Consider the following 24,551-nt stretch of genomic DNA (forward strand, 5'->3'; position numbering starts at 1 on the left):
CCAGATGATACCCTCCGCCACTCCAGAGGGCTGTGCTGCCATCCAGAGGGACCTGGACAGGCTGGAGAGCTGGGCAGAGAGGAACCTCATGGGGTTCAACAAGGACAAGTGCAGGGTCCTGCACCTGGGGAGGAATAACCCCAGGCACCAGGACAGATTAGGGGTGGACCTGCTGGTCACAGAGAGGGAGCTGGGAGTCCTGGTTGTCACCAAGTTAACCATGAGTGAGCAGTGTGCCCTCGTGGCCAAGAAGGCCAATGGGATCCTGGCTGCATCAGGAGGAGTGTTGCCAGCAGGTCAAGGGAGGGGATCCTGGCCCTCTACTCAGCACTGGGGAGGCCGCACCTGGAGTATTTTATTGGTTTTATACTGAAGCAACTTCTTGTGTCTATGAAATTATTTCAATGTTCATTTAAAAATGACCCTTTTTTCCCCTCTCCTCTCAAACTGTCAAGTCCACTAAATTCTCACAGCTCCCAGACCGGATTCTCAGCACTTCCCTGGGCTGATAAGCCCTCCACGGTTCTTTACACAGCAACTTAACTTGAAGTTGATAAACTACAAGTATCAGAACAAGCAAATTACACTAGTTTCAACTCAGTTTGAAGTTGCAAGAAAGTTTTTTCATCAGCTAAACCCAAAATAAAAGGCACTGGTTGGTGCTCTATAGGAACGCCTCGCTGCTTTAGACACTTCCTCTGAAATTCAACCATGACTGGAATGCATAATTATTAGCGAGACTGGGGAGAATTCAAATGGAATCAAAAAGACTCAAGCAGTAGGCAACAAAAGAAGATTTTATAGTGGCAAATGTAGTGGCATGTCCGTGTTATAGTTACCTATGGATACAGGCAGCCTCGTCCAAACCCTGTTTTGCCACAATGGTCCCGCGCAATCTGAAGATCCGGCCACCTTCCATTAATAAACCAGTCCCAACAGATCTCTGATAAAAGCAGCAGTGCAGTCTGCCTTGCTAACTGACCACCCTCTTCAGAAATACTCATATTCTGAGAAGTAAACGGCAGAATTTTAAGAGTAAAGCACAATTTCTAAGAAAGACAAAGTACCTCCATTCTTTAGAAACTGTTTGGCTTATTAAGACTCAAAATAGTCCACATTAGAAATGTCTGCAAGTCCCAAAGGACCCGCAGGACTACAGGACTCCATGTCCCAGATGTTCTAATATCCACTTAATAGTAGTACCTAGATGATAGCTGGCAACATTAAAAGCAACACATTGACAGATTTCTCCTTCTGTGGAACAGTATCTCTTACCTGGAAGTCATTTTCCTGGAGAAAGTTATGTAAATGCATTTGAGAGAAAAGAGTTGGCCTCATCTATCTGCATTAACAGATATTTAAAGAGCAAATAAGAACACATTTTCACTTCTGGAGGCCAAAAACTTGCCAAACACATTGACGAAGAATATCAAAAGAAGGAAAATTTGTGTTTGGAAATTTTACCTTTTTTCTGGTTTTATAAACATAAAGACACTTCTACAGAACGAATTTCAAAGTCACTTCCACATAAGGTAAACGAAAATTTTCAAAGAGATGGACAGGATCCCTTATAGGGGTCAGATTTACATTCAAAACTGAGAATTCTGAAAAAATCCAAGTTGAGCATGTTTATTGTTTATTAATAATAATCAAGCTATGAATATTAATTCTTTTAGAAGTACCGATCACAAATAACTGATAACAACACACTAATGAAGTTCAAAAAATAATAATCAGCCATAGGGATGCTTTAAACTAACCATAAGTCAGAAAATCAAGAACTGCAGAGTTCCTCTGTACTTTGCCATTTATTTAAAGACAAGGTTTTTAGCAGTACCACAGGTTCAGAAAACATGAAAATGTGAATATTCAAATGAACATGTGCAAACTTCAAGTCTTCAAAAACCATTAACAGTTAAGTATCAGAAAGCAAAGGCTTAAACGATTTCAGAGTTACATATGCAAGTTTGAATTTAAAATTCATTTTCAGCATAATTATCTAAAAATTCAAACTTCACAGAAAGTTTTATATTTCATTCCACTACATCATATCTATTTTTGTTTTTAAAAAAGAATAAGTGAAAGAGCAGAGGGCTCTTAGACAATACTGAAAGGTCAGGAAAAAGAGGGAAAAAAACAGAAGCATTCTCATCCTAACAGAGCATTCCCTCAAGTTAATTTACTTCCCCAGAGTACTTTTTAACCTTTTCATTCAGGCAATGAAGGAAGTTTAAGACAACTCCTTTCTTTTTACGATACATTAGATTACGCATCTCTTTCTTATCTGTCAGGTTCAGCTCGCAGTTGCCACTGCTGGTTATTTCCTAGTTGAAGCCCCAGTTTTTAACTGAAATGCATCAATAGGAGCTGTTTAACTAATGCTAATGAGCAAAGCAGCAACAAATAACACATTAAGCACACAGAGAATATGCCCATTGGACAGGGAAGAACCCCTATAAATTTGCAGTTTTAATGACCTACAGCATAGTCATATTTTCATCTCAATGTGAAGATGCACATGCAGCCCCTTGCTTCCCAACAGCACAACCTGTTTTAAATCCTTTTTATGGAAATATTTGCATTTACATTGCATCCCAGTGATTACTTGGAGCCTGCAGGTTAGAAGCTCGCACTGTAATCAGTTTATTACTGCAGCCATTCTAGTACAGCCCGATTGGCAAGTCCTCTATACACAGGACAACTCTCCAATGTTTTCCTTGCAAGATGGATTTTCAATAGCTCAGCTCCAGCTGGAGTCTTTCGGAGTCTCAGAAGAGCAAAATGCTGCTTCCCCTGCAAGAAGCCTTTCAGCCACAGGCAACTTGGCACATGCAGATTCTATACATTTAAACAGACTGCTGCTGTATCTAGTACCTCTTTTAGATGTTTTTTTTTCCCCCTACATTGTAAAGATCACATGCTTTATGGCAAATCAAAGAAATATTTTTTACATCTTATTAGATTTCAGGCACTTACTAGATTTCAGCAACAAGCTACTGAGCAGTCACTCTACACAGAGCTCACCCAGATACTTCTGTACATTTAGCACTGACCTGCTAAATCCAGAAACAGAGATGGCTCCCCTGTTTCCAGTCCAAGACAAATTCAGCCACTGGATGAGAGTGCAGCGGGACTGCAGGTATTCCAGAGAGGCGTCGTTAATCCTCGCCCAGTAAGGTTGTAAACTGAGATGAATGTACTGGAGCGGGTCACAGCAATGTTGATAGAGGAGCTTGCAAGTTTGTGCTAGTCTACACAGGTCTGGTACCGTGAGGTGACTCAGAATCAACTGGATGAGCTATATCAAAATACAAAAAAAAAAAAAAAGAAAAAAGTCAAAAACAATCATACAACACTTGAAATGTTAAGGGAAAAGTGCAAAGAAGGAAGAAAAGATGTTCTGATTTCAAAGAAAAGTAAATCCTTTTGCTTAAAAGTAACTTCCCAAATCATTGATCAACTATTAAATAGGATTGCACTGTCTCCTCAGTTGGACAGCATAGCAAACAAGAAAGGAAAAGCCGATCAACATGTGGAAGTGACAGCAAGCTTTCAAATTAGAAGTTCCTTTACCATGCTAATTTAAACAGCAATATGCATGTAAACACTGTGTTTACATATTTTCCTTCACAACACCTGCACATTTGTTGGTGGGAAGACTAAAACTGGCATCCCTCTTTCTTCTCTGGATTTGGGTTTTAGTTGGTGACACTCTTGCCAAGGATGTGAAAATCACCCCATGGTCCAGATTCTCCCAAATCATGGTGTTGTGCTCTACCTTATACCCTCTTCCAAGCTGCACTATCTGACTAGATAAAAAGCTTAACATTTACAGATTTCCTTTTAAGAAGTACACTGCAACACATCTTTGTTCTAGGCCAGAGTCAAATCTGAAATGCAAAATTTTGTTATCAAATTGATTTATCCCACTTTTAGAATAATCACCAGCTCTTCCCAGTGGCAGCACTGTTTCTGTGACAGCTTATTTCCCATGCAGAAAGGAGGAAATATCCCCTTTTCCTATCATGCTTTGATTTCCTTTTTAAAGAAAGATTAACTGAAACAAATACTCAAAAAATATAAACATTTGCTTTAGGAAATAACAAAAAATCCTCAACACAGAACCTCCCTCAATTTAGAGACTGAAAGAAAATGCACTTGAATAATGAAATCTAAAAATTAAGGCTGACTTAACCGAGGCTTCCTTTAGCAGCCATAAACACCGGCACTTAAGTGATGTAATTAAAATTGACTAAGCACTTTCTGCCAGAGAGGGAAACAGTAACTCCCCAAAATGAATCAGTGTAAATTAAAAGAAAAACGTCCCGTGGCTCTTGCAGAGTATCACAGTGATTCATTTTAATTTCTCGTATGGAGTCACACAACAAAACTGTCAAAACCAAGACTAAAACCTGCAACGTTAAATCAAAATGAAGCTTTTCAAGAGATCGAAAGCAAACTGTACTTCCAAAGTAACACTTTATACAAAGTAAGTCCCCCTCTCCTGTCAGTTTTGGAAGAGAAGAAACAAGAAAACAGTTCAGTTTCCTGCAAAATGGAAAGTGTTACTACTCAGCTCCAGATTTAGCATTCAAATATGAGACATTATACACATGTACAAGATTTATTTACAAAAAAAACCTTCAAATTCAAAGTCAAAATACATGCATGCATTACTCCAGCTTTTCTCAAGCTCGACTTGAGCCTTCCCTCTCTTCTCCTCGCTCTCGCTTTTCCTGCTGGAGGAACGGGCACAGGCTGCTCCGACACAGGGCTCTGGAACTGCTCCCTCAGCTTCATGCTGAGGATCAGAGCAGACATCTAAGCGCAGCAGTGACGAACTGCAATGCACTTAAAGACACGGCATCAATCAAAGCTTGTTCCCAACTGACACTTAGGCTGTTGGCTTTTTGATATCTGAGGGGCAGCAAACTATTAGAGCTAATATAGATTCAATATCAAGTTAATATCTTGATTTTTGCATTGCTCAGACATATGCTTTAGCATAAGTTGCTTACCACAGCTGTTTGCTATTTGAGTAGTAAATATCTAACAGATACCTGGTTTGCTAAGACCATCACTTCAGTTGAAAGAACTTTTCAATGATCTGAAAGGCAGCTTCAAGTTATTTTGCAATCTTTCTGCTATTCCACTTGCCATAATCCACCCAAAGAACTATTTTTAAATAATAATTTTAAACCCCTCTGAGTTTTTTTTTCCAATGCTGATTTATTAAGATTTCTAGAGTAAGCAGTCCAGTAGTGAAGGCTGCAGAGTTAGCTGAATTTATATCTACAATTAACATGGCATAATAGGTCTGATAAAACAAAGCAACACAAATTTTGTTAAATGGGAGAAAAGCTGCTTCGACTTCTGAGCAGCAGAGATAATGGTGAATGAATCCACACGCCTCACCAGTGTCCTTTCACACTAACTGATGGCTTCAAGGAGGTTCCACAACCTACGGAACGCTGCAGCTCTTCTCCACCTGCGATGAAATCTCCTACCACATGAATCTTAATCAGTTGAGATAATCCTTCTTTATTTTGCTAAAATTACACTAGTCTGTAATACCTAGAAGGAAAAAATATAATGAAATGTCACTACTCTGACATGAAGATATAAGTACTTTTGTCTTGCTTTTGATTAAACAAAGATAACAGGTTCCAAATCTATAGGCTAATAACCATTAATCACTGCTAGTCTGGAGACTGGTGTCTGTCAGATACCTACTTCTTATGCATGTGTACCCTGGCATAAAGTACAATCGGATATCGCAGTGAGAACGCAACACGAGGCGCTGCACTGTGCTTCATGGTGCCCGCTGTGATTCCCAGCTCATCCTGGCTGTTGTCCCTAAGCACATGGGGGACAAGACGGTGCTCAGGAATAGTAAGCATGGACCCATGGAAATTCATGCTTAACCAACCTGATAACCTTCTATGCTGGATTACCTGGCTGGGTACATGAGGGGAGGGCGGTGGATGTCATCTACCTGGGCTTCAGCAAGGCTTTTCACACACTGTCCCTCACAGCATCCTCTTGGGCAAGCTCCCGAGGTGTGGGGTAGACGAGTGGACAGGGAGGTGGATTGAGAACTGGCTGCATGGCAGAGCTCAGAGGGTGCTGATCAGTGGTGCGGAGTCCAGCTGGAGGTCTGTAGTTAGCGGTGTCCCCCAGGGGTCACTCCTCGATCCGGTCCTGTTCAACTTATTCATCAATGATCTGGACGAAGGGACAGAGTGCTCCCTCAGCAAGTTTCCTGAGGATACCAAACTGGGAGGAGTAGCTGGTAGCCCTGAGGGCTGTGCTGCCATCCAGAGGGACCTGGACAGACTGGACGACTGGGTGGCGAGAAACCTCATGAAGTTCAACAAGGGAAAGTACAGGGTCTTGCACATGGGGAGGAATAAACCCAGACACCAGTACAGGCTGGGGACTGACCTTCTGGAGAGCAACTCTGTAAACAGGGAGCTGGGCGTCATGGTAGATGACAAGATGACCATGAGGCAGCAGTGTGCCCTGGTGGCCAAGAAGGCCAATGAGATCCTGGGGTGCATTAACAAGAGTGTCTCCAGCAGGTGGAGGGAGGTGATTGTCTCCCTACACACAGCCCTGATGAGGCCAGGGCTCATCAGATGCGGTGAGAACACATCTGGAGTACTGCGTCCAGTTCTGGGCTCCCCAGTACAAGAGGGATGTGGAGCTGCTGGAGAGAGTCCAGCGCAGGGCTACCAGGATGATCAGAGGCCTGGAACATCTGCCCTATGAGCAAAGGCTGAGAGAGCTGGGCCTGTTCAGCCTGGAGAAGAGGAGGCTGAGGGGGGACCTGATCAGTTTCTATAAATACCTCAAGGGAGGCAGTGAGGAGGAGGGGGCGGCCTCTTTTCAGTGGTGGACAGTGACAGGACTAGAGGAAACGGCCACAAACTGAAGCACCAAATGTTCCACAGGAACTTAAGGAAAAAATTCTTAACAGTGGGGATGACAGAGCCCTGGAACAGGCTGGGACAGAGAGGTTGTGGAGTCTCCTTCTCTGGAGATCTTCCAAACCTGCTTGGACACAGCCCTCTGCCCTGTGCTCTGGTTGTCCCTGCTGGAGGAGGGGGTTGCACTAGATGACCTCTGGAGGTCCCTGCAAACTTTAATGATTCTATGAATGCAGAGGAACCAAGTAGCTGCTTTGAAAAGTAATCTCAAGACACACAGTTGCTTGCAAAACCTGCTGTTACTATTCATTTCAAAAAAATTATGGCAACCAACATTGTTTCACATTCTCATATAAATCAGGTAAGAAAAGGTTACAAAGCAATTTTGAAGAGAAAAAAAAAGTATAACATTAACACCACTTACTCTAAAAAGGGTACGACAGACCAAAAAAATTAACCATTAGAAGTGCTTTCCCCCATTTCCATGGGAAACAACATACATTCTGGAGCTTTAAACATATATATAGATAAACACAGGTATCTGAAAAACAGAACTTAAAACTCAAAGAACAAGGGATATGCAGACAAAAAGAAAAAAGGCGGGAAGTAGAGCTTGCAAACAATTATACTGTTAAGATTTTGAGGACAGCTGTGCCCTCACATATGCTACTCTTTTAGTTGAGTATTGGTATATAAGCACCAACAATAACATATACAACTTCTATATCAACTCTGGGGTGGGTGGGAGGGCGAGTTAATTCTGGATGAAGTCAGTATCCTCAGTTACTATTCTAGTGCAGGAACAGGGAAAGCAAACTCCATAGGGATAAGAGCCAACATACACTCAATACCGATCCAACATTAGAACACACTGATAGTTGCAGTCTGAGGGTCCTAATACAAAAAGGATGATCTTCAAAGACCTGAAAAAGATGATGACACTCACTATTCTCCTCCAAAGGGTTTACATTTGCCATGTCTCTTTCCTTTCTACAAGTGCAACCAAATCCTTTCACAGGTAACAGAGCAGAGCTCAACGCTGCCCGGTGCAGAACTGGGACATTCAGAGACCTCCAGTTCTGCACACGCTATTCAGCAATCATGCTGAGCCCACCTCTTTATCCTGGAAACTACAGCAAGGAGAATATTTACCTACACTGCCTTTAAACATGCTTGTAACTCCTCTACAGAACAATAGTTCATAACTATTTACTGCTATGTTTTATTCCATGATTACTACAAAGGCACTAAAACAGTACAGAGAGCAGAGCTATAGCCTTTTTTGGCTTGTACTGGGCTTCAGTGGACAGAATTCAGTGGATTTAGCTGGATAGGAGCTAATTTTATAACAACATGAAAATTACATAGTGGTTTCATGAACAAAAGTTCTAGGGCTTTGCAAGAGAGGTAATGGAAAAAGAAACATTTTGCCTATTACACCTCCAGACTTCGATGCCATCTTTTCTCATCTATTTTGTATATCTTTCATCTTTGTCACATATGAGGAATACAAACATACACTACAGTAAAACTGCCAGAAAAATCTAAGTTCAAAAGCTAGAAATTAGAGGCTAGAGCAACGAGCATTGGGGTGAGGGGGAAGGAGGGAAGCGAGTTAGGAGTGGATGGGCTACTGAGAAAACAGAAATGCAAGAATTATCAATAGTCAAGTGACTTCTTGACATCCATCCATGGAAGAAGACAAATTAACAAGTTATAACAACTCAGATATAACTCTACAATCAATGTAGAAGACCCACAAAAGACTGCAAGGAACTCTACACTTGGAGAAAAAGTGTTGATCAGTAGTGCTCTGTACAACATCCTTGCACTCTGAATGCTTAAGAGAACTATGTTCAGTATAAATATTTCCTGCTTACCTCATAAGGCAGTTTATCAAAATATCCATTAGTTGGCCACTCCCTGAGGGTAACAACGCTGAATTGCTTATTAAGAGTGTCCATTCCACAGCCATACTTCTCGTCATCCTCATCCTCATCAATATCATTCATATCAATCATTGAAGTCTTAAGGGAGAGCACAGGCCTCTCTTTCACACCATGCAGTACTACTGCATCTAATTCAGTGTAATAGTCCAGGAGAGAACTGTTGACTTCCAGGCGAATTAAGTTGGTGGGAAAGTTTATCTGTTTGATACAAGGTGTGAACTGTCGAGCTTGGGGACCGTTCACCTTTGTGGGTGCCTCAGACCAAAGAATTTCCCACCTGTGGAAAAAAATTGTACAGGCCTTATACAGATTAAGATCAAAGTTACTAATGCATCGTAGGAATGTAGCAGGAACACTGTTATGTCGGAAATATTTAGCAAATGAGAAATACCACTGAAAAAAATAAAACAATTTGTTGTATTTTCCCCTAGATTTGGTAAATACGCAAGAACTTAACAGGTCACACTCTCCCATTACCTTAGCACATATTTTCTCTGTATTGCTAAATAGCAAAGCAAGCTGTATACTCACAATCAGGCACGTGAGTTACATTACTGTTATACACATATCAGTTGTTTTATTAATTCACAGTTAAAGCAATCTTTAAATAATTATAGATACCCTCATAATGATAATACATCAGCTAATGCAAATACAGTCTGCTGACCTCTCAATCTCCACACAAGGATTCCATGCACACACACACAAAATAATAATAATAAAAAATAATCAATACACCAATCATAGCTCTCATTCACATCAAAGCTGTTCAAACTGCAGCATTAACAAAATGCTTTAAAAAAAAAAAATCACCTAGAGTTTGCCTTTCCGCCCAGGTAAGCAAAAATACACTTTAAAAAAAAATATTCACTGTCAAATTATCTTAGTAGTACAAGGTTATGAATTAAGAAAAAAAAGAAAAGAAAAAAGGAAAATTGGAAAGCAAGTAGAATAATAGAATCTGGAAGTCACTTAAGAGGATCATTTTGGAGAAGAAAACAAAGAGAGCTCCCCTGAAAGCCCGGTGCTGCCGCTGCGGCGGCAGGGCCTCGGGGCGTGCGGAGCTCCTGCACACAGACTCGTGCACACTGAGCTCTGCTCCCCTCCAGCAAGTGACAGCCAGACCTGCTACCAACTGAGCAAAGGGGAGAATGAGGGCAGATATTTGTCAGGTCTTGAGTGCTCCCAAGCTTGTCCAAAGGCCTGAAAACAAAAGCATGCTCTTCATGGGGGTTTGGGTTTGAAACCAACGGAGGAATTTGAGAGGTCCTTCAGTCATCAGTATTCTTTTCTTCTCCCCTCTCCTTCACACTCAAGCCTAGTTACAAAATAATAATAATTTAAAAAAAATAAAGGAAGAAGAAACTTCCTGCAGTCACTGTTGCTCCGCCTTCAGCAATACAATACTTGCAAATGGTACAAGTTGAAACCCAGGCAGTTCCATCTGCATGTGAGGAAGAACTTCTTCCCTGTGAGGGTGCCAGAGCCCTGGCACAGGCTGCCCAGGGAGGCTGTGGAGTCTCCTTCTCTGGAGATCTTCCCAACCCGCCTGGATGCCGCCCTGTGCCCCGTGCTCTGGGTGTCCCTGCTGGAGCAGGGGGGTTGGACTAGGTGATCTCTAGAGGTCTCTTCCAACCTTAACCATTCTGGGATTGTGGGATTCTGTGAATACACTTACAGCAATCTCTGCATCCTCTTCACAAAACCTAGATTTTTTTCCCTATCTAAAATCCGGCCTCAGCTTCAAAGACTTCTTTCAGTCTGCCTTCTTAAACAAGGCCACATACATCTGAGACTACCTCATTACCCCCTGCTCTTCATAACAGCTACCACTATAATGAACTCGCAAATAGTATTTAATACAGATGGGTACTACAGAGTGTGTGTGTGTGTGTATATGTATATACATGTATATACATATACACACACACACACACATATATATATATATATATAAAAACAACACTTTATATTCTCCAGGAACAAATGTCTTAAATTTGCCCATCACCGCAGAAAGCAAAATGCAGGGCTTCCACCAGACCAGAATACACCCAGTACAAGTAAGGCTTAGAAGTTTGATGTTTGCTAATACTTCAAGAATAGGAAAAACTGATCCATATGGGCCAAAACCTCCATTTCACAACGGACATTCTCAGAATGCACAGATGAATTTCCCTATCCTGCATCACATCACTCTCCACAGATACCTCACAGGAAAATGGGCGCCTTGCAGAAGTCTTCTGTCAAAGGAAAAGAAATGTCAGGAACTAAAAGTTAACGTCCAGGACAGGGGAAACACATGCCATGTGAGCAAGCACAACTGTGAGAAACATAGCAACTCTGCCCTAATATTAACAGCTTTTACCAGAGAGATTTATCAGCAAGAGGGAAAACAAGCCTTCATTCACTTAGTAAAAGGCTGCCAATTCACGGCAGAGAGAAACAGAGGCAGTTCCCACCATCACACCCTCTTGCACAGGTTAATTCCCTCAGCAAATACTTCATGTCAGAGCAATAAATGACCATTTTCTTGAATACATCCAGACCACCATCTGACATTTTTCTTATACACTGTCTTATGCTCACTCAAATTACCCCAAGGGAAAGTCAAGGCTATTTTTTCCACTCATTTAGCACCTACCGGGCCATCAACTTTTAACCAAAGGTGTCTCAGTCACTAACTTCTCCCCTTCAGTACCCTGCAGAGGGGATTACCTGTCAGCAATACACCTCTGGAAAAAAAGTGCACCAGGAGGTCTAGGTTCATCACATTGCAAAGCAATCACTTCTACAGCAAGCAGTGCCTCCAATTCCCAGGCTTTTTATTAAACCAGAGAACGATCAAGTCATCTAGTAGGACTTTTTATAGCCTCTTGAAGCTCCATGTTACACACTAACTGCTGACAACGAAAAAGGCTATTGTTTGTTCTCCACTCTCCTTGCCATACTGTTTTGATTCCGTGAACAGCCCACGAATCTGACTAAAGGACTGAGATGTTGGTGTCAGCGAGGAGAGGAAGAAAACAAGTCTACCACATTGCTTTGGATGTTTTTCTCTCCCTTGGTGACACTGCACACAAACCAGGCCAGAATAATTGCTCTTTGAGCCAGGGCTGGTATATTCTGCCCTAGCACAGACATCATCCTCAAGCACTCACTGCTACAGCTGGTCTCCTCAGGTAGGGTCAGTACTTTGACAATTTAACAGACTACAGGCAATCCAAATGAAGTCAAGAATATGCAGCTGGAAATAGATAAAAAGTCAAACTTTCCAAAAGACCTCTAAGAACTGAGTTTCTTTTGTTCTGAAGCATTTTTTTTCTTCACAGCCACTTGTTTTAAAATCCTTCTGAGAAAAGGTCTTTTATCAACCAGCTCTGGGTTGAGAACAGGTACTAAAATCAGTTTCCTTAAGAGGAAATGCCTTAAGAACCTAATGAGTGAAGGTAGGAAGTTGTTTGTCCAAGCCTGGCACAAGCACAGCAACAGCTGCAGGCTGCTGAGATGCGAAGGGCTTGATAAGAAGCTCTCCCTGGCAGTTGCTGGCGAGCTTGGCCTTCCTGCAGCCACGCCTGGCCCGAAGGAGAGGCAGAACCACTCGCACTCTGCTCCGCAGCGCTGCACAAAGTGAGGATTTAAGTCAAGTTTCCCATTCAGCTTTAATGGCTGCAGTTTTCCCACTGCATTTCTCATTACTTTATTAAAATAGCTGGGAACTCATATACTCTAATTTCTGATACTAAAAACTCCATACACCTACACAAAAACAAAATAAAACCAACCAACCAAACCCCTTCCATTCTCCTTCCATCACCCTGAAGGCAGGAACTACATACAGTGGTTTTTTGCTTGAGGCGTATTTGCAAGGTTTGTGTCAAATCAGAACATCTACTTAATGCCTATTTTTTGTTGACCTAACATTATTGGGAAGCTTTGATGTTCAAAGGCAACGGCTAAGACGATGCCTGAACAGACCTCGTTACTTCTGAGGCATAGATATATATAAAAAGAAAGATTCTTCTGAGATGTGACTCCCAGGAAAAGTAATCAGATTTCTCTCCTGTGAGAAGAGATTAAGTTTTGCCTACCATCTACTGAAAAGACTTACTGCATTACAAAATTGAGATGAGGCTAGAGAGTTAGTAATGGAGTAGGTGCTACTCAAACACTGCGTATAAATAAATGCCCTACACCAAGAAAGCTGCAACTGAATTAACAGACAGAAGAGTAAGGGAGAACAACAAAACAAGTTTTAGGTCACCCATGAGAAAATGCTTCCTGCCTGCTACGGAGCCAGGGCCGCTTCAGCCCTGAGGTTCCCTGCAAGCTGGGAAGCACAGGGACAGCAGCACCTGGGAGCCTGGCAATGCCAAGGGCAGGAGGTTTGGCCAGGGGAAGGTCAGGGCAGGAGCACAGATGAGCGCTGCTCGCGACCTCAGCAGCCTGCTCTGGGGGAACAAGGCACAGATTTTCATTCCTGCTTTGAGAGTTGGATTCTGAAGCACCAGAGAGAGCAGGCAGGACTCTGGGAACGCTCTACGGGCATTTAAAATACAAAATTGTATTTCAAATAATTGCTTTACCCAAATGAGCTTTTCACAGGTTTCTCAAAAATGACACTGCTCCAAGAAACTCCCTCTTCTACAACCGTCATCTGGGTAAGAAAGGGCTGCGTTTCCCCAGAGATGTCCAAAGCAGTTATGTATAAGGACGCCCATGGACAGAGGCAAAGCTGCGCATTACATTTTGGTGACACAGCCCTGAAGGTGCCTTGCCACACTCCAATGTGCTGATATGGAGTGCTTGCCACACTCCAATGTGCTGATAGGATTTGGGCTGCCTTCGTCTAGGATTCACTTGGCGGGGGAGGAGGAAGGGGTGGAGGAGGGCAGCAGCTCCGGAGCAGAAAGCAACGCCCAAGTCCTTGGGATGCCTCTGGGTCTGCAAGAACGTGGCTTCTGATACCTCACAGCCAGTACCCTGCTTTTCTGGCTTTCTCAGAATGGGAGATCATCTATTAAACTTTTTGAACACTATCTGTCTGCCAGGGAAGAAATTTATGACATTTCTACACAAATTAGATTAAGAAAGAGTCTACTGCCTAAATCCAACGAGCTTCCTAACAGAAAGAGAGGAAGCCTTCTGCTTTGTCATCCTTAGCCAGCTTTGCTGGTTGCAACAGCTTCTACCTTCAAGAGTTTCTGAAAGTCTTTGCTGTAGCAAACACAGAGTCAGAAATATTAAGGCAATCTATTTATCTGCACATTTGAAATCAAAATTGGAGTTTTGCTCAAAAGAGACTTTTGCATATAGCAAACCTCCAAGTGACATCAAAATATTAAATAGAAATTAACCTCAGGAATGCACGAGGTAGAGAGCTGCCCCCAGAGCTCTGGAACGGCTCCCGGCCGGTCATACGACCGTGATACCCGACCTGCAGAAAACAACCTAGCACTTGGTACAGCCTATCTGCAGAAAATAGTATGCAGAAAACAACAACAAAAACATAGAGCAACCTCTAATCCACTAAAGCAGTAATCATTCCATAGCAGCAAGGAAAAGCAGTGTGAGAACAACCTCAGCCCAAGCACTACCACACCTGCTAGAGCAACTAGGAAACATTTTGAGCCCAAAGAACAGAACACAAATACGTGACGGCACCATAACATGTGAGATAGGAGAAAATGTCAATTGAGTTACAGAAGGAAGAAAACCAGGACTCACTTTTATATTTAAACCAAAAAATGAAATGAAAAGTTTGGAAAACTCCACAGACAGTTATTTTTGATTTTAAGTTTTCCATTTCCACCCAACATACTCTTCCTATCTGACAGCCACTAGCAGAGAGTGTTAGGAGAATCAAAACGTTTCCAAATTGGCTGGTATAGAAGGCAGAAGGGAACCATTGAGAAGACACTTTTTTATGGGGCAAGAGGGAAGAGGATCACAGAAGGGAAGGGAGGAGGCAAAAAAAACGAAAATAGAGAACACTTTGATCTACAGGATGTAGCTGCATCTTATCTAGCAGTCTAGCACAGTCCCAAAAAGACTCCGGACCAGCCGTCCGGGTTCAGCTGATGCCGCTGCCAGCAGCGGCCTCCCCGATGTCTGCGGGGGACTCTGTCTCCTGCACTGGCTGAAGGCCCCGAGCCACCTTTGTCACCAAGCGCTGGGCACGTAAAACTCAGATAACTCTCTCAAGAAAATGTACATACTAACATACACACACAGGATGGTTGAGGTTCCAAGGGACCTCCAGAGATCATCCAGTCCAACCCTCTGCTCCAGCAGGGACACCCAGAACACGGGGCACAGGGCGGCATCCAGGCGGGTTTGGAAGATCCCCAGAGAAGGAGACTCCACAGCCTCCCTGGGCAGCCTGTGCCAGGGCTCTGGCACCCTCACAGGAAAGAAGTTCTTCCTCACATGAAGCTGGAATTGGCTGTGTTTCAACGTGTCCATTGCCCCTTCTCCTGTCACTGGCCACTACTATATATTAAAATATGTATACTAAATATGTATACTAAATACAGTATACATTAAAATATGTATAAAATACATTAATATTCTTTTAAAAACTACCAAAATATTTCTTACCAGACAAGACCTGTGGGGCACTAAGCAAGAGCAAAAAAGGTCTCCAGAAGTAAAGAGAGAAGCTCCTTGGACATTTATGGTTTTCAAACACTGCTTTGAGCAGAGGACAGCAATGACCATTTTCTGTGTTCAGAAGAGCAGAAAATATGAGAGGATGGAGAATCCTCAAGCTGCTGAAGTTGTGGTTAAGCCAGAACGAGGAGACTTGAAATTCCCTCTCATGTTTCAAGCATTAGGATTAGTTATGCACAATTACATCCTGATCTGAAAAATAAATGAATGCTTTTCCCCACTACCACTTTTACTCCACAAAGGACAGGTCCCACCTCTAAAAGGCTCCCGAATAAAACTGCTCTGAGAAGGTGCCCAAAATTGCACTAATAGCAGGATCCAATGGACATGGGGAGATCCATACTGGCGAGATCCATTTTCCTACGTGAATCCCTCTTGAACAAGGACTGTGGCACGCAGAGGCCTCCTGCAGATCTCCAACTTTTGCACAGAGCAAAGCCAGGGATAAGCTGAAGTTCTAAATACTGAGAAAACAGAAAGAAATTATGCAGCTGGACTACTGCAACCTGCTAAGCATGACATTTAAACAAGTCTCAGTGGACTTTTTCCTCTTGCAACAGATTTAAGCAGTCCACAGACTCCTCACAAGACATTGATATTCCTAAAATAAGTAGGAAAGATCAATTTGACCTTCTTTTCATATAAAAAGAAAGAGCTGCTAACAAGGTGAGTGAGAAAAAAACCCTTGTGAAGACCTGTCCTTTCTACAGTGCAGCTGGGAAAGAATAAATCAAGAGTTAGAAGAAAAAATAAAGTAGCCCTTTCAGATATTTAGGTATCCACTGATTTAAGAGTCTCAAAATAGTCAAGAGAGGAAAACAAGACTATGGGCGTCCTTCCTTGGAGTAACTGGGACCTGGCCTTTTTCAACAAAAGAAAATGACACGGCTGTTACAGTTCAAAACACTAATTAAACACAGATTCCCCTGAGGTTAGCAATACTATTTCCCTATGCCTAGAAAAGTAATTCTTAGTTGTCATCTCAGAGGACTTTTGGAATTGAAAGCAAGAGAAGCTCAAACACGAACAACTCCAGGGCTTTCACCATGACCAGCAAGTAGTGAAGACCCAACAGAAACACCTGGTTCTGAGGGCTGCCAACACAACCAACCTCCCTCTCACCAGAAACACTGTCTACAATGGGAGAACAGACCTCTGCCTACAAAGAGCAAGGCAGAGTCCTAAAGGAGCTTCTGCCCCTCTTCTACAGCAAGAGTCTGGGCTCTCACTCTCATCACACTCCAAGGGAAACTATAAAAAAAGTTGTATTCGTGTTGCATATGCTGTAATGGTGCATCAATAGTTTCTTCTTTTATCTTCTTATGCTTTTGAGTATTTTTAAACTACACCTTAACCACTTCGGTTAATTTTTTTTCTTAATCTGTTTCATCTTTACTCTTTTTTTTTGTATGAACCAACAACTAAACCCTTTAAAACATTTTAATGTAACAGCATTATCTGATTACTCAGAATTATATCCTTGAACTGCACAGCAGTGCACTCACTATCTTACTGTTCCGTACTGCAGCATTATAGGCAGAATTACCAAAACAATCTCTACGTCAATTCATGCCATAGAATCAAATAGGTAAAATTAAAGTTAGTCCTAAAAATATGTTTTTCAGGAGTATCTGAAAAAGGCAGATCGGGAAGAAAAAATCCAGCACCTCAGCCAACATCTGCTTGCACTGCCCTTCCTCCACAGCATGTACTTTAAAGGTGACAGTTTTTGCTGACCTTCTACTTTCCTTAGGATATTCTAAAAACAACAAAAAAAAGTATATATATAACTATTTTTTTCTAATAGCCCTCCTTTGCTTTGTGAGTTTTATATAATTTCTTCTCTTTGACATATGCTGATCACTACATAGTTTTTTCCAAATTTTCCACCCCAATCTGTACTTTTACCTGTTTTCCTTCCCTTTTTATTTCTAATTCCATACCTCCCCACTGAAACCTTTACACTTCATCCACAGTGGTTTTTTTTTCTTTTTTAATTGTCTTCTCATTCACCAGGTCCTTCTTTTTGTTGTCCTCCCACAAGTTCTATAAGATGTTCTTAGGATACTGAATAGGATAGAAAAATATGCAGATTCAGTTCTATCAAAGAAATGTAAAATCATGTGCTGTTTGTACACTTTGACTCAGACAAATGGTATCACTTTTTGTCTGACTGTCTTCCTGGTTTTGGCCTGATTTCCATAAAAGTATATACAGCACCTGATTCTACTATACACACAGCCTCCTAAAGCATACAGGGAAAAGAGGTTAAGGCTACTGAAAGCATTTCAGCACAGCAGCCACAAAACCTCAGGCTCCTCTATACAATTTACTTTGCTTATTGGAGAAGAATTCAGTAGAGCTGTAATTTCACGGTTGATTTTTGTGCAAAAATAATTATTGCTCATCAAAGTTCCAACAGAAGACCTATCATTACAAAAATGAAACCTGATATTAGGGTCTACATTAATTCATATAATAATGCTGTTAAAACATATGCCACCACTGTTTTGAACGCAGGCAGAAAAAGAAAGTGTCAGCGGGTCAGGTTACAAAATCCAGAAACACTAAAAAGTCCTATTTGCTAAGCAGGATTATTTGAGCTATTTAATATACTAGAGGAAAACGTAGAAGGAAAATTACCTTACTTCAGCTGGCGGATTTTGTGAGTACGGATTTGCAGAGCATGCCAAAATCCTGACTACAGCCCCGGGGTGGTAGGTCTCCAGAATATGCACCGCTGTGGGGTACACGGGCTCCTCAAAGGCCAGCTCCACGTAGTCCTGGCTGCAGAAGGCGGGCGGCGTCCTCTGGAAGGGCGAGCGAGCGCTGGGGCAGTGCTCCCACCACGTGCCGTACGTTCGGAACACGGCGGTCTGCGTGAAGTCCCCGGAGCTGGGGTACACGTTGGGAATACCTGCTAAATTCCACATGGTGTAGGACATGCTGTTTTCGCTTCCATAATGAGAGCTGAAATCCAGCACTTCTTTGGCGTACTGCACGATTTCCACGTTGATAGGTAAGGCTCTGGTATTGGATTCGAGGGCTCTCCGGCTGTTCATTTCTCCCCTTGTGGCTGTCCTAGCTCGGCGCCGAAGGCACATGTAGTAAAACATGCTCAGAACTGTTAACATGGGAAACACGGGTGACATCTAGATATGAGTTACGGAGCTGCAAAAGGTCAGGAGTCCTTTAGAAGGTGCATTAACTGCTTGTGGTGCTTCAAGAAAGAGCTGAAAAAACAGAATGAATAAACAGAGTGAGGAGATAAAACATCCTTAGAAAATAAATAAAAGTTACTCTTTTTAATATCATTTTAAACAAGGTACCGATACCAAAACATTAATAAAATCTTGCATTTCAAGACAGTTACTTAGCTGGGGGCTACAAAATGGGGCTTTCCATTTGTTTTGCTAAAAAAACCAAGAGAAGTCTGAAAAAAAATTACTATCCAAAACTAACTCTATAGCACCAATAATACTAACAGTTGTTTATTACTTGCAGGAGTTTATTGAGGGAAATAAAAAAGATATCCTGCACTGACTCATGAAAATGAAATCAAGTCTGAACTGAAATCTAGCCCTTGCAATGGAGAACTTCAGAGGGGTACCTGAAGGTATAGCTAAACCTCTGTGCAGTTTAGCTTTGAAATACCTAAACTAAAACTGCTCTAAACAAACTGCTTGGGCAGCTGCCAGGCTGCCCAAGCAGAGAGCTGAGCACAAGTCTGCACAACAGGCACAGGCTCATTGCACATATTCTGTAGCAAAACAGCTTCCAGCACCCAACTTAGCTCATTTAAAGCTCACTCGAGTACATCCATCCTGTGCATAGGATATCCATATTCTATAAGCTGAGAATAAAGGCACCTTTCAAAGGGTTAGACAATGGTTAGAGTTGAAGTGCTAATCCAAATAATTCTGGGTTTTTTTTCCCTCCAAACTGTACTCATAACTTGTGAATGATCTTAAGCGAAAAAAAAAAGAGTAAGTTTTGGAGCTAATTTGAACCCAAAAAACTCAGCCACTCAACCTGCTCCTTTTCATTTAAGAATTCTAGACCAAAACAGGCTGACAAAGAAACTTTTCTTTACCCTTTGAAGTTGTCCATGGCAGTGTTCACTCACTCCTGAAGGATTCAGCACCATTTAGCCATCTTCCAGTAAGACAAGCAAAAAAGTAAATCTTCAGAATCCAACTATCAGAAGCTAAAGTCTCCAGAGAAAGCATTTTACATCTGGTAAGAGAAAATATGTTTGTTTATATGTAGATTCATTTAAATATGAAATGATCTTGATCTGCACACAAGATCATCTGAAAAAAAAACCACTACAAAAATATGCTTAGAGATAAACATGCTTCACGTTGCCTAGGCCAAATCACATAGCAAAACAAATAAACAAACAGATATAATTAAATATAATTAGAAAAAGCCAAATTGAAAATAAGTCTGTTTACTAAGGTTTTCAATTAACAATGGTGAAGACATTTATAACTGAATGTTGTTTTCAGGACACAGAAGGGCCATATCATATTCATGACTAATAAGATCTGCTTACACGGGGCTGTCCCATATTTAGCAGCCACTCTATACCTGCATGATGTAAACTGTTAGATTTACCAACGTGTAAAGAAACTTGGAATGTATTCTCAGATTTTTAGCAAGACACACAACACTGGCACTAACACAGCCTGGCAGAATTTGTATCCTCAGACATCAACTTTTTTGTCTGATGATATTGCACTTAGCTTCTCCACTGGCTCTGCTAGGAAAGAAGAGTGAGCAGTGCCTGCAACCAGCAAGGGGCTGCAGCAGAGATGACTAAGCATATCCTAAAATTAGTCCTAAAATTAGTATATGTTTCCTCAGCCACCTTTACTGGGGTCACTGATCAGCTAATGGCAGAGCACACGCTGTGCTCATCACTGAACCAACAGCAGCCACTTCCCCTGCAAAACACACGTGAAACAACAATTAACACGGAGCCTCTCATTGCCTGGGACACCTGCAGAGCTGCCTCTTCCAACAGCCACCAGCGAGACCAGGCTTGGGAGGCCTTCTTCAGCTTGGGAGGCAAGCTTCAAAATTAAACCAATGGAGAAAGAGCAAAGTGGCTTTTGCATGTTTCAACTTCATGCCAGTGTGGTTCTTGGGTAACATGTTTCTCTCCCAGTCTCTCAGAAAAGATAAGCCCACATCCAAGCCACTTTCTGGCACTGAAACGCTGTGCACAACAGGCAGGTGCAGCAACAGATAAGGGAGAGCCCGCACTACGAGGCCCTCTCGTTTGCTGGAGCAGGGAAGTCTACCGACCGACCGCTCATTTCTTTTCCTTCTTCCCTCTCCTATTAGCAGCTCCTTGTTTAGTTCTCGTCCTTCATTCACACTTTGACCCAGCTGTCAGCAACACAGATGACCCCAACACTCAGCGACACACACATGGTTACGTCCCTGCTGCTGCTGCTGCAAACTCCACCGGGTGCCCAAACCAAACCATGTCCCACTTCTGCCAGACATCCTGCTGAACTACCTTTAGAAAACAAAAACCCCAGCTCTTCCTCCTTCCAGAGGACAGGAAAATTTTATCTCGCTTCAGGAGGTGCTTTAAGATGTAAGTAAAGATTAAAAACACATTATCTTGTGTCTGAGAGCTGTACGTGAACCACGTGCCAAGCCAGCCCGAGCGTGCGGATGGCTCAGCCACCATCAGGGCTTGCAGAACAGCTGACGTGCAGCCACGCTGCAGCTTCGCTGCTAATGATTCGGGTCCTTCTCACCCACCAAGCCCATGATTCTCCTGAAACCAGCAAGAATTTAATATCCATAGGAGTGATGTCACTTTGTCAAATGCAAGTAACATTGGCAAACAGGGCTAAAAGTTAATATGAAGGAAGAAAGAGAAGGGCTGAGTGCAGCTCCCATAAAAGCACATTAGACTACATTATACAAATAGAGGAAAGCTATTTTCAAAGGGTTAAAAACAACACTATTTAATAGTTGGGCTCAAGTGTTAAGAAAGAAATCTAAGTAAAAGTAGGAGAAAAAAAGTAGAACTTCAATACGGGTCAGAACTCTGCTGTTTGACACTTCAAAGATTCTTAAGAATTGTGTGGAGTTTGAACGGGTATGAAAATGTGCTTAAAAAGTTGAAAGATGGTAAGAAGCTACACTAAAAATAAAGAAATAAATCAGTATAACTGGACAACAGAGAGAGATCTGTTCAGGAAAAAACACAAACTGAGCCAATCTCCAATTAAAAGCTGCAAGAAATACAACAACACAAACTTGGGTCTGTGGAAAGCATCAGCACAAGCAGCTCAGCAGCAGAGCAGCTCAAGTCTATGCAAAGTTTATGGGGGGAAAAAAAGTGTTTTCTTTTCTTTCCAAACTGCTGGGGTGCTTCTAAGAAACATTTGGTCCTATGTAGCTAATTCCTGAAAGCGTCTTCTTCACTTGTGCTGTTGTGCATTAATCACTCCTTTGTACAGGTGCAGTTATCCCAAAGCAACAGCTTATCCAGCTCTTTGAATCACCTCAGTATCAGACGAGGTGACAGCCAGGGCTGGCTCCAAGGGGGAGTAAAACACAGGAGTCCAAACTCAGACTAGCTCATTGCCCTGGAAATGCAACCTTGACCACCACAAGAAAACAGGAATCCAGCAAACAGACAGGCCTAGATTTTGAATAAGCCTTTCCCAAATAAAGGCTGCAACTTTGTTTCATTATCCACCTGTTCCATTGGTACTTGTAATCTCTCCTATTCAGATCATTGCTTAATTGGCAATTACTGCAGCTCTATCGGCCATTCCCTTGCTCCAAGGAAAAGGCGTTTTCCATAAGGCACCGCCACCATCAGGTCTGCCAAGACTGAAGCTCACCATTTCTTTCCTTCAAATGCAGCAGATCTTGATAAAGGAAAATGCCTTATCCCTTCCCTAAAGATTTCGTGGGAAAAGAACTGATAATATTAGAGCATTCAAGATCAATAAGTCATCGCTTGATCATCAAGTCTTCATCTGGTTTCCACCGCAATCAGGAGACTTTTTGTTGTCGCTGTTGTTGTTTTCCGCATTGTTTGGTTTTGTTACCTAAACCTCTTTGGGCTGTTTTGTCCCTTTTGCAGAGAGTTTATTTATATCAACTTATTTTCCAGCTTCCAAGCAACCCATCCTGGTAACGATTCCTACACCTATGCAATTTGATTACTTTCACAGATTCAGCTCCCAGCTTCCACAACTGCTTGAATCTCAGAAAGGCAAAACCTGGACACAAGTGTAACATGTAGTTACTGACCACTCAGAAATAGAGGGAAATGTATAGAAAACTATTTGGGGTGGGGAGTTGAAAGACAGCAAAATGAAGGAAGTGTATAACACATAACAACTAACAGAGATTAGATATAGGAAAAAATGAAAGATCACACATTTCATCTGTGTAACAGTTCCTTGCAATACACTTGTTAGACAAGAAATCATACTATATCAAGCAGATGCTGCATATACATGTCATGTATATACTGCATTTGATTTTTAAGGCCGGCCAGGTAGCAATTCCTCTTTGTACCAGTTTTGCTCATCTCATGCCTGGTAGGACTGCACAGGGTATCCTCTCATTCCAACATAAAGAAACTCCAACACTGACAAACTGCAGGAACACAGAAGTGACAAAAAATAAACCACAAAACCTTGCATGATCTTTGAAGAAAGATTAATGAAATTTAGTATGTGTATCTGGGAGAAAAAAATGGTAAGTGGGAAATCTCTTAATTATCTTTACGGTTTAATGCAGAGAGGGTATATGGGAACCATACGTTACAAGCTAAAAGGGAGTATCCAGCATTTTATGAGTATCCAGCATTTTCTGACATGAACTTCTAGATTACACTATCATCTACACACAACTTGTTGAAATTAGGAGCTACTGTTAAAAATGCATAAGTTCTTAAAACATACTTTAAACTAGGCCACATCTGGCATGTTTCTTCCTGCAACATGCTCTGGCACTAGAGACGGAGCCATTTTTTACACATCTGAAACGTATAAATTCAGAGTTTGAGAATCAACAGCAGGCCACGACAACCTACGTCAAATACAGTGCTGCTGTCCTAAGCAGCTGAACACTCAAAGCCCAACACCTTCAAGCCACTCAGTTTATCACTGACCCTTCCTTCCTGCTAGAGCTCATTAGTGTCGCAGCCCACACGAGCCGAATCCTGCTTGGCAGCTAGGAGGTGTCCGCCGTGCCTTCCCCGCCGAGGGTCCTGCTGTTCTCCCACAGTCTGGGGCTGCTCTTGGCACAGAACAGTGGCTTCCCCAGCACCAGGCTGGTTCCCGGCTTGTGTCACTCAACAGGTCATCTTCCAGGGGAAAACACAACACAACAGAGCACAACTCATTCTGCGTGAGGCCTCAATCCACAGATGTTATCCCGCTTCCCATTCTGAATATCTGCTCTTTCAACTGCCATGAAATGCTCTTCCTCTGGCCCCAAAACACAACAATCTCCATCTAAAACTACCCTCAAGAGGCAGTTCAGGTGGGCTTATCTCCCTGGGTTTTCTCCAGGGATGTATTCATTACCTTTCCACATATTCAGGTGGAATTTGCAGCTCGGCTGCTGCCTCCTTGGGCAAACCTGCCCCTAGCAGCTGCTGGTTGGGATCTCAAGGTTGGGGATCTCATACTCTCCACTCACTAAGACATGCAGGTGACACCTTAAATAACAACAAACACACGCGAAAGCCCAAACACACAGCTTAAAAAAAAAAAAAAAAGAAATCAGGAAAAGAAAACCCAAATCAGCCTCTTTCCCAGCCTCTGCTCGTTGTGACGTGTCGGCCGCGGGAAGGAAGGGCAGCTTAAGCCGGGACTGCCACCATTTGTGCCCCAATCAACGCTCGCGCACGAGCCCGCGGCCCGGGAGCGCGCGGGGGAGCCACGTCCCGCTGCCGGACAGGGCCGGGCCGGCCGCGCGGGCAACGGGCGCGGGCAACGGGCGCGGGCCG

General features: G+C 42.4%; 1 protein-coding gene across 4 annotated transcripts in view; it reads right to left on the bottom strand.

The window, feature by feature from the left end:
* The window catches only part of FBXL4 (F-box and leucine rich repeat protein 4), a 48,409-nt gene extending 24,267 nt beyond the window's left edge, over positions 1-24,142 (bottom strand). For 2 of the 4 annotated variants that reach the window (XM_026038321.1, XM_026038319.1), the window contains exons 1-5: positions 23,709-23,753; positions 19,641-19,783; positions 18,191-18,780; positions 8,810-9,155; positions 3,054-3,298 (exon numbers count right to left, since the gene is read on the bottom strand). In XM_026038321.1, coding sequence (XP_025894106.1) covers positions 3,054-3,298; positions 8,810-9,155; positions 18,191-18,699 — 1,100 coding nt within the window. In that variant the 5' untranslated portion in view covers positions 18,700-18,780; positions 19,641-19,783; positions 23,709-23,753. Of the gene's footprint in view, positions 1-3,053; positions 3,299-8,809; positions 9,156-18,190; positions 18,781-19,640; positions 19,784-23,708; positions 23,754-24,126 lie in introns of those variants that run through there. The other 2 variants (XM_026038320.1, XM_026038322.1) reach the window with 2 other exon arrangements.
* Positions 24,143-24,551: the final 409 nt, after the last annotated feature.

Source organism: Nothoprocta perdicaria, unplaced genomic scaffold (assembly GCF_003342845.1).
Source record: "Nothoprocta perdicaria isolate Ctin4 unplaced genomic scaffold, notPer1 scaffold_207, whole genome shotgun sequence".
Lineage (NCBI taxonomy): Eukaryota > Metazoa > Chordata > Aves > Tinamiformes > Tinamidae > Nothoprocta > Nothoprocta perdicaria.